The following is a 17,520-nucleotide window of genomic DNA, read 5'->3' as shown; positions in this document are numbered from 1 at the left end:
ATTCAAAAGTAACTCTAATTTTAAAAGATTTTAGGTTTAAGTTTAATGTTAATTAATCCTTGATTAATTAATGAATTGATCTCACTTGTCCACATGTGGCCTTCCTTTGTTAGGAGACAGACATGAGGGGGAGGTGTGATCAGGATGAGGAGAACTGCAGTTTCAGATTCACGTAAAAACAATTTTCACAGTATTAAAATATGTTAGTTCAGCATGACATTACTTTAAGTACATTTCAATTGCATAGGAGAATCAGTCACTTAAGTCCTTATATTCTTTGCAGAAAGGATGTGTCTGCATGTGAGTTATCTTCTCTGGAATGTGAGAAGGGTCATAAACTTGGGGGATGGTTGGTACCTAAATTGACCATTTGTACCAGCATTCTTCTTATAGACTCTGCATGTGTCTGTTCCAATGATCAGAATACTTTGTAAAAAGATGCAGAATTAAGTTCAAGGCAATTCACGCTACAGGTGTGACCACCCTTTGCCTTCAAAACAGCATCAATTGTTATAGGTACACTTGCACACAGTTTTTGAAGGAACTCGGCTGGTAGGTTGTTCCAAACATCTTGGAGATTTAACCACAGATCTTCTGTGGATGTAGGCTTCCAGAACTTCTTGTTCTTCTTTACACTGAATATAGTTCTTAATGACATTGGCTGTATGTTTGGGGTTGTTGTCCTGCTGCAGAATACATTTGGGGCCATTCATACGCCTCCCTGATGGTATTGCATGATGGATAAGTATCTGCCTGTATTTCTCTGCATTGAGGACACCATTAATCCTGACCAAATCTCCAACTCCATTTGCAGAAATGCAGCCCCAAACTTGCAAGGAATCTTGCTTCACTGTTGCCTGCAGACACTAAATATTGTACCGCTCTCCAGCCCTTTGGCGAACAAACTGCCTTCTGCTACAGCCAAATACTTAAAATTTTGACTCATCCATCGAAAGCACCTGCTGCCATTTTTCTGCACCCTCGTTCCTATGTTTTCGTGCATAGTTGAGTCGCTTGGCCTTGTTTCCATGTTGGAGGTATGGCTTTTTGGCTGCAACTCTTCCATGAAGACCACTTCTGGCCAGACTTCTCCCGACAGTAGATGGGTGTACCTGGGTCCCACTGGTTTCTGCCAGTTCTGCGCTGATGGAACAGCTGGACATCTTCCGATTTCGAAGGGAAATAAGCTTGATGTGTTTTTCATCTGCTGCACTGAGTTTCCTTGGCCGACCACTGCATCTACGATCCTCAACGTTGCCCGTTTCTTCGTGCTTCTTCAAAACAGCTTGAACAGCACATCTTGAAACCCCAATCTGCTTTGAAATCTTTGTCTGGGAGAGACCTTGCTGATGCAGTATAACTACCTTGTGTCTTGTTGCTGTGCTCAGTCTTGCCATGGTGCGTGACCTGTGACAACTGTTTTCCACAACCTCATCTTGGTAGCAGAGTTTGGCTGTTCCTCACCCAGTTTTAAGCCTCTTACACAGCTGTTTCTTTTTCAGTTAATGACTGTTTCAACCTAAATGTGACATTGATGATCATTAGCACCTGTTTGGTATAACTGGTTGATCATACACCTGAATATAACCCTACAAATTTTTTTTACTTTAGAAGTTTACTTATAAGAATTGATTCTGGTTTGAAAGAAAAGGTTCGTAACACCAAATATTGATTAGATTGAGATTTTGCTTTAGTTTGCTCATCAAAAATGTTGTAAATTGATAAAAAATAGACAATTATTATTGAAATTTTAGAAAGCATTCTTAGTTTACAGCATTTTTTCACACCTGCCTAAAACTTTTGCACAGTACTGTAAAAACACATTTCTCTATAAACACAGTATGTACACACTTTTAAACCCCTAGTAGGTGACCAGAGTTGATGTACATATATTCATACTTGCTGTTTGGAGTGTTTGTTCTTCTCCAACTCCTTCTCATGGAGCAGCACTGCTCGGCGGCTGATACGCAGTGCTTCCTCTTGGATCTCCTGGTCTAGCAGTCTGGGTCTGAATGTAACCTGGATTAGACATTTCTAGGTCAGAGGAGAGATGGCAATATGTCAGAAATACATAGATATAGAGGATCCAGCAGTATCACTTCTATTATTGTGTGTTATATTTTAGGTTAGGTTAGTTTACTTTAGTAAGCATCATACAGGAAAGTGACAACAGTGCTCAAGACTAACAAAATGAAAATATACCATCAGTAAAGAAAAAAGTGAATAAAAACAAGATAAAATATACAGATATCAATAAATAGTCAATCAATAATACAAAATTTTGCTATACTGCTAAAACTTGTTGATCTCACTGATGGCTGCTGGAAGAGAGCTATTTCTGTACCGCTTAGTTTCACAGGCTAGTACCATAAACTTTCATCCAGACGGAAAAAGGCTGGAATTCCCCATGTAATGGATTGGAGTCGTCATTTAAAATGGAGCCAGACATCTTCTGCAATTGACTGGAGTACAGAGATTCTGGGTTAAGCTATCACTCCAATCAATGAAAATGAAAAAACTTCCAAATTTGATTCAGACTGTTTCTGTTTTTTAGTGACAGGTTTGCAAACCATGACACCAAGCAAAATGACTAAATAGATTCAATAAAAGCAAGATGAAAAAAAGGTCATCAGGGTTCTGTCAATGTGGAAAGAGGACAGATTTCTCGAGCAGAACAAGCACTCGTGTTACAGATGTAGATATTCATGTGTAGAAACGATTTGTCACACCATTTGAGAAAATCACTGATGACCTTCACTCCTCTGTTTGGCCTATAAGCCAAATGCATGGGATCAAGGATGTGTTCTGTTTTCCTTTTCAGACCTTATCAATTTCATTATGATTAATGATGATTAATGCAATAGGTCTTAAATCATTAAAAGTTTTGGGGCAGCTATATTTTGGGAACAGAGATGACCACAGCATCCTTCCAGACCTCAGGTACATGCTGCGTCTGTAAGGACGGAATATTCTCAGGAAGGAATAATATACAGAAACATAGAACACAGTTCTTTTGCAAAGATTTAAGCAATCAACCACAAATGTTGTCAGGTCCATGGCTATTATTTGTTCGTAGGAAACAGAAGGCCTTTTCAATGTCAAGATAAAATGCCTGATGGTGGCTGTATGCACCTCAAAAGCTGCTCCAAGGGGCGCTGGTTTGGCTCAGTTGGTAGAGCAGGCGCCCCATGTACAGAGGTCACAGTCCTCGATGCACTGATAGCAGGTTCGACTTTATCCTACCTTTTGGGGATTAATAGGACCTAATAAGTATAAAACCTAAGAATTGTCGTTGTGTTACATTGAAAAAGTCCCAAGTCCTCATGTGAGTACCTTGTGTGTAACGGCGTTGTAGCTTGTTGCTATTGATAAAATTAGTCTGCCGTTTCAAGCTACAACTGTTAATACGTATCGAATGAACAAGTTTCAATCATAAAATCTGAAGAGGTTTTGTACCTGGATGAGTTTTCTGTAGAGACTGACTGTAACACATTTTGGTCGGGATCATGGCTATCTTGAATGTTGAACGATCAATGTAATTTACTTTTGTGACCACAGGGTGGTGGACAAAGACCTAAATGACAATATTCTATTTGGAAGTAGAAGTATACAATAAAACAAAAGTTCATTTTACACAAACATAAACCTATAAATGGAAGAACCAGAGAATAACTTTTTTTTGCTATGATTCGTCTATCGCTTAACGGCTTGATGACTGGCCCTAATCTGAATCCTGAGTTACTCAGCATATTGTTAAAGTTCAGACAGCACAGAGTGGCTTTTATGGCTGATATCACAAAAGCCTTTTTGCAGATTTCCACACGAGAGCAAGACATGGATGTATTAAGATTTTGAAGTGATGACTTTCCAAAGCCACACGAAGAAGTCAATATATCTAGTATATCTGCATAACCAGATGACCATTTGGCACATCCCCCATTCCTTCTGGCATTTAGACATCACTTGGGAAAATATAATGTGAAAACAGAATCCTGTAACTCATTCCTGTCATTCTTCCAAAGCAAAATCTACAACATCTACAGCAACCTGTCCACCTCCCCTGCTCCTTCAACCCCCCCCACCTGCCTCCCCCCCTCCACCCGCCTCCCCCCCTCCACCCTCTCAGCCTCTGTCTGTTTTATTCGTTGTCCCCACTGGAGCTCTCTAACTTTACAACAGGGATGAGAAGCTCCACCTGCATTCTTGATCCCATCCATTCATTTTAAAATTATTTTATTTGCTTTTAAATGTCTAAATGGTCTTGCCCCATTGTACCTCTCTGAGCTTCTCCACCCCTACACACCCATCCGATCTCTCAGGTCAGCTGACCAGCTGCTCCTGAGGGTTCCCAAAACTAGGCTGAAGCTCAGAGGGGACCGAGCGTTTTCGGTTGCAGCTCCAAAATTATGGAATGAATTGCAGCTGCACATTAGACAGGCCTCCTCACTGTCTAATTTTAAAACTCTTCTTAAAACGCACCTCTTTTCTCTGGCGTTTAACACCACATAGGTTGTTGATTTTATGTGCGCAGATATTTTATCTGAGGTGAACAGTCTAGTAATTAATTATGTTTTTATGTTCTTTTATTTTTAGTATTCTGACTTTTTTTATTATGTTTTATTGTATTTATTTTACTGTACAGCACTTTGGAAACCTTTGCGTTTATATAAAATTGTGCTTTATAAATAAAATGGATTGGATTGGATTGGATCCCATCCACTCTCATTAAGGCCTGTCTCCCATCCATCTCTCCACTTATCACTGCAATAATTAATACATCCCTCAGCTCTGGATTGGTACCTCAACCCCTCAAACTTGCTGCTGTTACCCCCATCCTTAAAAAACCTGGACTCAACCCTGATATTATGAACAATTTCCAACCTATTTCCAATCTCCCCTTTCTTTCAAAAATCCTGGAACGTGTTGTCGCAGCCCAACTATCAACCACTCCATTACCTCTCCTGCCTGGAATCTTACCTCAACGTCACCGGCACTGCCCTCTCCTGGCTGAGGTCATATCTCACCAACAGAAAACAGTTCATCAACATAAACAACCGTGCCTCCTCCATCTCTCCTCTGTCACAAGGTGTCCCCCAGGGCTCAGTGCTTGGTCCTCTCTTGTTCATCCTCTACATACTCCCCCTCGGTAACATCATACGCAAACATGGTCTCCATTTCCACTGCTATGCCGACGACGTCCGGATTTACATCTCCACCAAATCCATCACCACAGCAACTCGCTCCACTCTGACCAACTGCCTCACCGAAATAAAAACATGGATGCAAGCCAACTTCCTCCAACTCAACTTAGATAAATCTGACATAATAATCATCAACCCCAAATTCCTCACCTAAAACCACCCACGACTTCTGCCTAACCATGGACAATTCGACCCTGTCCCCATCACCACACATCCGCAACCTTGGAGTCATTTTCAACAATAACCTCAGCTTTGAACAACACGCCAATCAAATTACCAGGACTGCTTTCTTTCACCTCAAAAACATTGCTCGCCTCCGTTCATCACTTTCTTTGCCTGCTGCTGAAACTCTGATCCATGCCTTCATCACATCCAGAATTGACTACTGCAACAGCATCCTTTATGGTTCATCCTCCAAAGTCCTAAATAAACTCCAATACATTCAGAACTCTGCTGCCCGCCTCCTCACCCACTCCCGCGAACACATCACCCCCGTCCTCCAGAAACTCCACTGGCTCCCTGTTCCTCAACGCATCCTTTTCAAAGTCCTCCTTCTCACCCACAAAGCCCTCCATAACCAGGCCCCTTCATATCTTACAGACCTGCTCCACTGCCACGCTCCCTCCTGCAGCCTCCGCTCCTCTGATGCAAACCTCCTCTCTCCGCCACACAGAACCAAGCACCGAACCTGGGGTGACTGAGCCTTCTCCATAGCTGCCCCCTCCCACTGGAACTCTCTACCCCAACACATCCGAGACTGTACCAACCTTACTTCCTTCAAATCTCTGATCAAGACCCACCTTTTAAGAACTGCTTTTAACCTCTGATGCTGATTTTTTTTTACTCATAGTTCCTCTTTTTGTGTTTCATTTGCTGTTCTTATTTTGTTTCTTTAGTTGTTTTTAATTATGTAAAGTGACTTTGAGTACCATGAAAAGCACTATACAAATAAAATGTATTATTATTATTATTATTATCCCACTGTGACATCTACACTTGTTAAGTGTTTATATGTAGACAAGCTGATTTGTAGTTCACCAAGCAGCTGCCAGCTTATCAATGCAAGCAAAAATGATTTTAAAAGATGAGGGAATTAATCTGGACAACTAAAAAAACCTGTTGATTGAGTAAAAGGAAAAGACTGTAAGAGGAAATGTGGAAGTGGAAGTAACAAGTATTGTGTTACAAGTACTTGGATTAATGTGGAGAACAGAGCAGGATGACTTCATCTTTGATTTGAGGAGCCTCATGGATTTTTTTGGAGGGAAAAAATAAATACCACAAGAGGCATGTTACAAGCAGCTGCACGGATATTTTATTCAATTGGATTTCTTTACCCCTTTACCATCACAGTGAAATGTCTTATCCAACAAATATGGGAACGTGGACTTGAACCGGACAGTGACCTTTCAAAGCTATGGCATCAGTAGTGCGCAGAGTTGCCTATCATCAGAAACATAACCACCCCAGATGTTATCTGCACCCGTTGACCGGAAAGCACCTTCAGCTATGCCAGTAAAAGTGCATTCTGTGCTGCTGTGTACTTGAGAGTAATTCCAGAAGATAAGTGTAAAAAAAGAATATGTAAAGATGTGTAAAAAAAAATTATCTCCCTCCATTGGAGGAAAGTTGAGGGAACCCCAGGGAGTCCCCATGATGCAGCCCAGATTTCACACAGGATATGAAAGTGTCTGAGCGTAACCTGCCCCTCCTGGCTTTTCCATGTGTAACTGGAATTGCATTCAGAGGTATTTTTTCCCCTCTGCCTTTCCACAGTGACCTTAGTCGTGTTAGGGGGTAATTATCTTGTCCAAGTGTTAACTTTAATTGCGTTAGACCTCTCAGCCCTTTTGTGAATGACAAAGGAACATTAAGAGTGGGAGGAAGATTGCAAATGGCCAGCTGGAAATTTGAACAAAAGCATCCCTGCATTCTTCATCCTGACACAAGATTTTCTGAGTTGACAGTGGAAAAAATGTCACCAAAAAATAATGCATCCGGTCTCCAAGACACCCTTAATCAAGTGAGAAAGAAACTCTGGATAATTAAAGTAAGGCATAATCTGTCATAAATACAAAGGTAAACCTACTCAGCAGATTTCAACTCCCTTACCTGCACAGTGCATCGAGGAAGCGCCTCCTTATGAAATAACAGGAGTAGTCTTGCTTGACCTTTGTATTATAAAAATCAAGACAAAGTTTGTATTGAGCTTTTTACCTGCACTGTCACTAGGGTTATTCATTTAGAATTAGTGAACACTGGGATTACTGTAAACTTCCTACTAGCATTTATTTTGTGTCACGCAAAGGACTTTGTCACATTATGTATTCGGACAATGTGATGACGCTCAAAGGAGCTCAAAAACAATTGTGGGACCTATCATTAAAGAATTACAGGAATTCTTCAGGGAAAAGCAAATTCCCTGGAAGTTCAGTGTGGAAAAAGGCCACTTGTTGGGGTGGCATGTGGGAGAGACTGGTGAGATCAGTGAAGACATGCCTCAACGATTCTGACAGTGGAAGCATTAATTAATTCTCATCCCATCACTTTCACCCACTCAGGTTGTGAGGAGCCTGTCTCGCTTACTTCATCACATTTTTCACATTGGACAACGTCTATTAACACAACATCACCCAACACAAATTAAGATCAGTTGAGCAAAAGGTGGAAATACAGACAGTGGATTATGAATATATTTTGGATACAATGGAATAAATAATATCAGCACACTGTTCATCTCCTGTAAAAAAGTCTTCGGATCTAAAGCCTGGAGCCTGAGGATAAAGTGCCCAAACATCTGGAAAGTGGGAAGAATTACAGATGTTTATGTGGCCAGAGATGGGAAGGTAATTTCCTGTCTTGATGTGCTACCTTCCAGGATTACTTTGAGAAGACCAGTACAACTGTTATATCCTCTTGAACTGAATTTGTGATGATCTGAATGGAGTCTGTTTCTACTGATTCTGACTTCATTAAAACAAATAATGTCTTGAAAAATGTGGAGGGATTTTAATGACTCTGCCTCACTGGTATTTGTGTGGCTTTTATAATTTGTGTGACATGATGTGTGAAATGGTTACACACATTTCCCGTCTCTGCCGGGGTGAGGGTAGTTCGTTTTAAACCTCTGCGCTATATTTAATCACTTTACCTTAACAGAGGGTGCTCCATTCAGCTGTGAGTGTGACGTCAAACTGAGTTCACTCCGTGACGGAGAGTGAGTGGAGAGGGTCGGGTTAAGAAAGGCTCAATAAGTCTATGACCAATCACACAAAGACACAGGTCTGCTGATCGACATACTTTACAAACTCAGAGGAAACTATGATATTACAAAAATATGAAGAAGTATGTTTCTTTTTATTGCTCTAGTTTCTTTTATCATTTAGTTATTTTATTTTTATTTATTGTTCTTCTTCCTGCTTCATTTATTCTCTTTGACTGCTTTTTATTATTCTTACAATTTGTTTCCTGTTTCCTTTCTATGGCGTTTTAATGTTTTTTATATCTCTTGTCCCCTTGGTCTTGCATCTGGCCATGTTGTTTGTGTGTTCTCTTGTTGCAGATTGAGTTTTGTGATTTGCTTGCTTTTGCGGGTTGCTTTGCTTGGTTGTCAAAGCACTTTTGTAAACTCTTGTTTTTAAAGGTGCTATATAAATAAAGTTATTATTATTATTAGTCTCTCAGCCACAGCCTCAGACGAATCAAACTTATGGAGCAAATAAAAACAAATACAAAACCACAATTTAAAGTGGTAAGAATGTTACAATGTTACAATTTCATTTAGTAGACACTTTTGTACAAAGCGACATGCATCCGAGAGTTAATACAACACAAGCAATGATCAAGATAGGAAGGAACAAAGTCATTTAGTGCCAACAAACTGCTTTTCCAAAGTATCCAAAATGTCCAAAGAGCAATTGGACACAGGTGCCGACAGGCAGTGCACAGGGCGGAAAAGAACAGATTGTTATTATTATTATTATTATTTATTTATTTATTTTTAATCAACACCAATAAGGTAAATATCAACATTATCATCATCATGAATATTCTAATCAGCATCAACAACATCCTCAATATCATCATCATAGCATCAATAGCATCAATATTATTAAAGCTCAAGAGCTAAAGAGTTTTTTGCTGTTTATAAAACAGACCGAAATTAATTCTGATTACTCTATATAACCTACAAAAGCAAACAGACCATCAGCAACACAATTGATTATTTCTATATAGTTATTTTAATGCTTGAAACCGCTGGTGGGGGGTAGGTGTCAGATGAAGCTATTAACTGCGTGCTGCCTTTGTTTACATTTTCCATGGCAAAACTTTAAAGTGAGTGATACATGTTACTGTTCAAAGAAAGCAGCATGAGATTTTTTGTAAAAAAGCAGCACTTAATCATGTACAGGACAAATTCAGCAAAGACATAAGAGATACGGCTTTGTCCACAGGGGTCGCCAAAATCGACACAAACCAAAAGTTCCTCACTGGAGCTTTATGTGCAGAGGTGTTCATGAAAGAGCTGGGTCTGTAGCTTTTTCTTAAAGGTGGAAAGAGACTCTGCAGACTGAATGGAGTTTGGTAACTCATTCTACTACTGGGGGAGTACAGAGGAGAAGAGTTTAGCTAGCTGCTTAGGGCTGTTGTGATGGGAGTATCAGGCGCCTTTCATTGGCAGATGGTAGAGGGCGGGAGAGAGTGTAGACCTGGATGAGAGAGTTCAAGGGGGTATACTACGAAGCAGGATTTGCAGTTATCGAGGTAACTTGAGGGTTAACTCCAAGTCTATGAAGGTGGTTCACTTCTTACCGGGGTAGATCACCATAGTAACTAATGCTGAACACCTGCTCCAGAGCAGGTTATGTAGGAGATTACAGATCAACCTAAACTACACACCACCAATTGACCAATCTCTGACCAGTCTCTTGATTCAGGAGTTCTATGAGCAAATGGTGAGAGGGAGGAGGGAGAGAGAGCGGTAGAATACTTCCACTTTACTGTATGATTTTATGAAATATAGTCATGAAAGATATTCATCGAGCTTTACTGATATACATCTACAACAGAGACTGATAAAAACAATGAAGCCTGAAGTACTTTTGTACATCTGCATAGTTTGAAGACTAAATCTGTTATAAACGCAAAAAAAATACGTCTCTGCAACGAATTAATCTAATGTAATACACAAGTGTTATATTAAATATATGATGGACCAGTGATATTATTGTATTTGCACATTTACATTTTTTTTGTTATTTGTTCTTCCTGCATTCAGCAGCTGCAGCTGAGTGGATTTTTGTCTGGATTATGTCTAACTTATCTTTCAAAAATCATAGTTTGTTATGAGTTTGTAAAATATGCCGATCAGCTGACGGCAGACTTGCCCATGTGTAGAAAGGTCATTTGCTCCAAACAATTGACATTGAAACCTTTTCAAGTTGATAAAGTGTTGTGTGACCACTTAGAGCGATGTCCCTTGTCAGGTTAAGCGAAGCCAGATCAGGAAAAGATACCCTGGGTATGTTAAACTTGCTTTGTTGTATAGGCCCCTGGTAGGCAGGAGCCGCTTAGTTGCTGTTATGTAAGCAAGCAACAGGGTTTTGAATTTGATGCGAGCAGCTTTTGGATTAAACCTTTGAATTACCATGACCTGGATGACTGAGAACCTTTACAGACATTAGTTTGGGGCAGTCTCCTGGTTTATTTTTTCACTAGCATGGACCAGCTCAAATGGACTGATTTTAAATAGTAGACCATTTACTGAATCTCTCCCACTGTGTCTCTGTTATGCAGCTGAAAACCAAATTAGTGAAATAGACAATGGATCTTTTCTATAAATAATGTCTGGCAGAAAGATTTCCAATATCAACTGCTAAGTGAACTGTAAATGGACTGTATTTATATAGTGCTTTTCTAGTCTTTTGGGACCACTCAAAGCTGCTTTTACACTACACATTCAAACACTGATGGATTTGGGGTCAGTGTCTTGCCCAAGGACACTTCAACCCTTCAACCCCCTGTCACAACCAATATAAATGATAAACAAAGCTGCATCCAATTGATATAAAATGTAAGGTTTACTGTTTTGCACTTGTTCACCTCCATCAGTTGTCCAGTAGAGTGCATTATTACACTATAAAAGCATACTGTATATTGTAAGCCAGTGGCTGTTTGTCTCACTGTCTGTAAATGCTTTGTTGAACTGAGGCTGGAAGATATTCCTGTGACACTTGTTAGTTTTGTGATCATTATGTCTTTGTTACAAAATGTCAGAATAAGTTAAATTTGCCCTCCAGTTTCACAGGTTTGGTTGCCTTACATGAAAGAAATAAAATAATATGTTAAGTAAGTAACGTTTAAATTAGGATCATATGTAGGAATAACCTAAAGTGTATTGTGCAACAATGTTTTAAGAAACAACCTCAACCTTAGTCAAGCCTCTCAGCAACCTCTGCATTCCCTTGATCTTAAGCGTTTGTCTTTAAATATCAAATTCCTAAACAATAAATCTTTGTAATGTCATGATTTCATAACTCTAAATAATCTAGAGACATGGTTGACACAGGGACACTGTAGTCCTCTTTCAAAGCAACACTCTGATTTTCAACAGCTTAACTTACACCTTAACTTCAGCTGTCAGACAGGGCAAGAAGGGTTTCCGTAATTTACAAAAAAGATTTTAAATGCACTCCCATTTTACATATTAGTTTCACATCATTTGAATATCATGGTTTTATGTTAACCTCTAAGATCATGTGATCTTGTTAATCAATAGTCTGCCTAAACCACACAGCTTTTGTAGTTATTGTCCCACTTTGTATCTTACAATTGTCACCACTTTTCTGTTGCCCTACTCAACAACTTGTCACTGATTTTTTTTTAGATACTGTAGAATCTTTAATTTCACTTCACTTGGAAATACCCATCAGTCTGATTGTCACGATCTGTCCCTTACTCAATAAGTGGGGTATTCTGTATTTTCATGCACAGCCCACTATAATGCATAAACTATACTACGTCTGTCTCTTATCTTGCCCTTTTGTGCTCTCGTCTGTTTACCCCTGATGGATAGTTTTTGTTTATTGTTTGTCTTCAAAATTTTGTAAAAGATATTTGTGTTAATTGACAAATTGTGTATATTTTGTGCTGATCTTCCCCTACTTGCTTTGTAAATGCCTTTGTGTTCAATAAAGGAAAAAAAAACAACTATACTATGTCTCCACATGCTTGTAATAACATGTGACCTTCAAGGAGTTCATCATAGTTGATAATAATGCAGTGCAATGAGGATAGATGTTGTTTCATAACATGGGCTAATGTATCCTTATACAGACCTTTCTTTTCTGTCTGTTTAGTCTGCAGAGTGATCTACATTTTTCACGGATGAATCACAGAACTGAAGATGAACATTATGCGTCATGACCAAACTTAGTAATTATATCATGTCCAAATGAGCAAAGCGCTTCCTCTCGGCTGCGAGTCTGCATCATGTTTTTTTTATTATTTGATGTTTTCAAAGGCTAATGAAGGAGAATTAGGCCACATGTTTAAATGCAAATAGAGCGAGGAAGCGAGATCCATTCACAAGTGATTACTAGAGACGTATTTGGAGAGGAATGACAGACACAAGTGTATACAGTTGTACTTGTCAGACACTTATTATAACGATCTGAGCATGTAGCAAAAACAAGCGCTTTTAGTGACTGTATATGCCTGGTGCCCCGTTTAGTTACATTGTATCTCATTTCGCGGCTGCCAGCCGGTGCTCCCTCCCTGAATACTGGATCTTACACACATGGGAAAATAGGGTCTAGGTTGAAAAATCCCGAAGTTATCCTTCAATGAGATGTTGTCTTTTGATTTCTTTTATTCTATTTGTTTTGTATTTAAAAATTTAAAAATGTTTTAAATGTTATCTTCCTGCTACGGGTTCGCTCCCATTCTCTGCTCTCAATCTTTCCTGTATCTCTTCAGCTGTCATATAATAATAAAAATAAGTGTAAAAATATATAAAAAATAATCTTAAAAAAAGGTGTTCTATGAATAAAAATATAAATACAGCTTAAACCATGCTTTGTTTGAAACAGGTTATCCCAGTCCTTACAAAAGGGGCACTCAAGCAAACTTACATCAGATGATGCAGACCATTGGGTTATGGTAAAATGCTCCAGAAAAACAAGCATCTGGACCTTAAAATAAGACTCTTTTACATGGGCCAGTAAAATATCTGTCTATAGAACGTTTTTGCAATATCCTGCCTCGTAAATGCCCAGTTATTTTAAATACCATGTCTGAAAGCTGAAATAAATGTTTCCTGTTTGTCTTAGCTGAAATTACTCTAGACTTGTCAAAGCTGTCTCTTTTTAAGACTAGTTATCTCAACTTTGAGTAAAATTGGTGTCAGCAATAAAAAGTGTGCTACCCCACCTCTCCAAGCAGCAGCCTTCCAGCTGAAGGATTGATGCTGATGTCTGAATCCTTGGGTAGGGCGAAGGAGAACAGCCTGGATGCCACAGGAGCCATGGCATCCTTGACCGTGGAAGAGATTGTTTGTTTTGACTGGTTATAGTTGGTTTTATGGTTGATCACGCAGAGAACGTTGGTGGAGTGCCAACCTATTGCTGTAGCCTCAAACGGGACCAGAGAATGGGAAAGCTGCAATTGAGGATGAAAACCAACTGCTTGGCAAGACAGAGGGAAATCTCTGCTGACACAAAAATGTATAGTTTGATTATAGATTAACACAACACCTCAATAAACTGCAGTGTAAGAAAACATAAATAGCAATTGTTTGAAGTTCCAATTCACTGTTATAATCCATAAGATTATCATTAGCCATATGAATTGGTAACATTCACCAATTGTTTCTCTAATGACTCAAAGCGCTTAATCAACAAAAAAAGTGGCTCTGTCATTTAATTCCTGTTGTCACCAGAATTTAGACTGTGCTGCTGCTTGTGATGGTGCTTGTTCCTACACATTAATAAATATCCAAACATTTGTATAATAAAACATTCAACATGAAGAACTGCAAGTGCTGAAACAGACATGGTGACTGCTAAGAATGTGTTGGTGTTTGTGTTTTATTATGTATTTATAACAATATGAATATGAATATTTCCCTGAGAGGCTGTTAAAAAAATAGGCAAAATTCAACAAAGCTCAAAGTCAGTGCTGAGAGTCATCTGATTGTTTACACCCAGTCTAGTTTTGTGTGACAAAGTAATCAATACGAATTATATTTTAATATACACTGTATTTCATTACAAAATTGGGTTAAAAGATAGCTGTAACTAATATTGATAAATCAAGGTAAAAAAAATTAAAATAAGATCATCATGATACAGATATTAAGAATGAAAGCTTTTCTAAACAGCTACTCTAACATACAGTTAGCTAGTTGAGGTAGTTGTAAGCTAGTTAACGCAGGAACATAATATCTGGTGAATGTTGTGGTGTCAAACTGGATGACTCCCCCTAAAAACATGTTTCAAGGCTGTGTGAACCAATCATCTGGAAAGGGTAATACACAAGTGGAAAAGTGTCATGAGTCATTCTAGTTTAGTTATGTTATTGATTTGTATTTTGGTGTTTTGATATTATTTCCGGTTTTCTTTGGTCACTTTGTCTCTTGTTGTCATTAGTTCTTATTGTTTAGTTGTATATTGTGTTTCTGTCTTGGTTTAGTCTGGTTTAGTTGTGCATTTCATTTAGAGAATTTCCTGTTTTACTTTGTAGTCCTGTCAGTCCTGAGTTTGGTTCCTAGTGTTTCCTGGTTTATTTTGTAGTTCTTGCCCCTTGTATGTCATGTATTGTTCTACTTCCCTCCGTTGTTTTGTTTCCCGCCTTTCAGACTGTTTTCACCTGCCCTTGATTGTCTCACCTGTGTCTAATTAGCTTCACCTCCCAAGTTTATTTAGTCTTTGTGCTCCCTTGTGTCAGTGTCAGTTCGTCGTCATCTTTATCCCGAATCCTTGTCAGTGATCCTGTTACCTGAACCTGTACCTGGACTTTCTTGTGACTCCCTGTGTTTCTGTTGGATTTTTGGTTTTACCTTTCAGTTGGATATTTTTGTTGGATTTCTACCTGGACTGTTTCACAGTAAGCTTTTGTTTGTTGCCCTTTTGTCTTTTGTTAATTAAACTTTTTGTTTTGTCTGCACCTTGTGTCCTCTCTCTTTTTGTTTTAGTCCAAACCTTGACAAAAAGAGCTAATTAAAAAATCGGTGGGGAGCATAAGGATAGTATACTTTCTTGGGAGTGGTGGAGTCTGCCATTTTAGCACAAAAATGTTCCCCTGGAAAAACAAGATAAAGGACCCACATGAATCATAATGTTTTTGTCATCTGCTAACTGCTACTGAATAGGAAGAACCAGCCTGCACATCTCAAAATTCTCAGCAACCCAAACTTTGCAGTGGCCTGCTGTTATGCACAACAATTACTATTGAATGGATTACAACCATTCAACAATGATCATCAGTAATCTTAGGGGTTACAACCTTATGGGTTAAACAAAGAAAGGAAATCTCAAAATGAACAAATAGAAGTCTGAGTGTAGAAAACATAATTGTTAACAGTAATTAATAGTATCAGGGTTTGTTTTTGCTCAGATCTGTATCTAAGTAGCTGTACCTCACAAATTCAGAAAAAGTTATCACAAGTTAAGGTATTTCCATTAGTAGAAACTATCATTGTTTTTCTTGCAGTACCTCAGGAACACCAAAGAAGCAAAAGTCCTGAGGCAGCACGGAAAGGTTGGAAAGGCGAATGCAGCTCTTGACTGATTGGTAAATGGAACAGGAGCCAAAGTCCACCTCAGTCCTGTCAAATTGCAGGTCTGATGTTGTCACAACTGCTTGGATGGTGAAATGGACAGGCTTCACCTGGATGCACAAACATGAAGCATCTTAACAGTCAATTTTTCTTTTTAGTAATCATTTGTGGTGATAGTAATCATTGTGGTTGTTTTCATGGTGATGATGGAACATGTCAGCATGTACAAGTGTGGCTAACTAGTATTCAAAGTTTTTGACAACAAAGTCTTCAAAGTTTTCTGAAGGTAAAATCTTTCTTCTCTTCTTCATTGAAGTCAGCAGATGACCTTGTCTATTGGACTCTTTGTCATTGCTTTCCTTGCTTCAGTGGGGTCTGGTGACCATACAACAAGGTGTGTGTGTGCATGTGTGTGTGTGCATGAAATTCATGCCAGGATCTCAGGGCCTGATGCTGGGGGCAACAGCTTTGGTACTCCACAGGAAATCTTGGCCCAGTCTTTGGCTACTCATCATAGCTTTGCTCCCGCCAAAATCCTCCCTTCCCCTTGTTCTCATACAGACAGGATAAGGGGAATGATAGGGTGGAAGAGGAAGGTGAAGATTTGGCAAGAAGACGGAACAGATTTAGATGTACTGGGAAAGAGGACTGGCATAAATACACGACGAATGTCTAAGCAGCTGCTCCTTGTTTTTCATAAAAACTGCTGCTGACAAGATGGAGGAATTCAGTTGCTGCAACCAGTTTATTTTTACACTTTGAGGGCTTTACAATTGATTGTTTACATACATTTGAATTCAAGTTGCACCATAAGAGGAGGATTTTTAGACCAATTAATCAATTATCAATAGTCAATATAATATTATAACAAGATAATATTGGTCATTAAAGTTTTTATAAGGTAGTAATATTTTTGGCTGACCACCAGGGTCAGCCCTACACATGGGTCTGTATGTAGGTGACTGACTGAGTAACTGACTGAGGCCATGTCCACACGGAGATGGAGCCGACTTCGTTTTGAAAAAGTTCTCCATAAACACGGTGCCGTCTCAGGAAATGTTTGCATCCCCACAAAACCGCTGAAACGCTGTAATATATACAACCGGCCTGTGGGTGGCGCTGTAATGCAGCCACACAAATACAACAAACCGGAGAAGAAGAAATAGAGCATGCGTATAAGTGTAACAACAAAGAAGAAACACAAGCGGAAGACGATGGCTTAGTGCATGCGCGACGTACAGAGGCGGCACGATTCAAGAAAGATCCGTATAGGCTATACACACAGAAATGCCAGGGTGGCGTTTAGGGATTTATCCACTCTGGGAGGCGGTTTCAAAAATTTGCGTATACAGGCTCCTGAAACGCCGGTTCCGTGTGGACGAAACGACCATACGACAAAAAAGAGAGAGAGAGAGAGATAGTGGATCATGGAGCATATTGGACCTCATATTGGGGGTAGGGACTTGGCTTGGGAACCAGAAGATGGTCGGTTCAAGTCCCGGTATAGACCAAGCTTGGAATTGGGCTGGTAGCTGGAGAGGT

The 17,520-nt window shown here is 39.3% G+C and overlaps 1 protein-coding gene across 1 annotated transcript in view; it reads right to left on the bottom strand.

The window, feature by feature from the left end:
- The window catches only part of cfap74 (cilia and flagella associated protein 74), an 86,894-nt gene that overhangs the window by 10,889 nt on the left and 58,485 nt on the right, over nt 1–17,520 (bottom strand). Inside the window, exons 23-27 of the mRNA XM_069659417.1 lie at nt 15,915–16,088; nt 15,454–15,500; nt 13,632–13,908; nt 1,904–2,034; nt 86–154 (exon numbers count right to left, since the gene is read on the bottom strand). Coding sequence (XP_069515518.1) covers nt 86–154; nt 1,904–2,034; nt 13,632–13,908; nt 15,454–15,500; nt 15,915–16,088 — 698 coding nt within the window. The remainder of the gene's footprint in view (nt 1–85; nt 155–1,903; nt 2,035–13,631; nt 13,909–15,453; nt 15,501–15,914; nt 16,089–17,520) is intronic.

Source organism: Semicossyphus pulcher, unplaced genomic scaffold, assembly GCF_022749685.1.
Source record: "Semicossyphus pulcher isolate SPU_LCO1_2020_fin unplaced genomic scaffold, fSemPul1.0.p SCAF_13, whole genome shotgun sequence".
Lineage (NCBI taxonomy): Eukaryota > Metazoa > Chordata > Actinopteri > Labriformes > Labridae > Semicossyphus > Semicossyphus pulcher.
The sequence above is the reverse complement of the archived record's forward strand: the minus strand, read 5'-3'. Positions and strand labels throughout refer to the sequence as shown.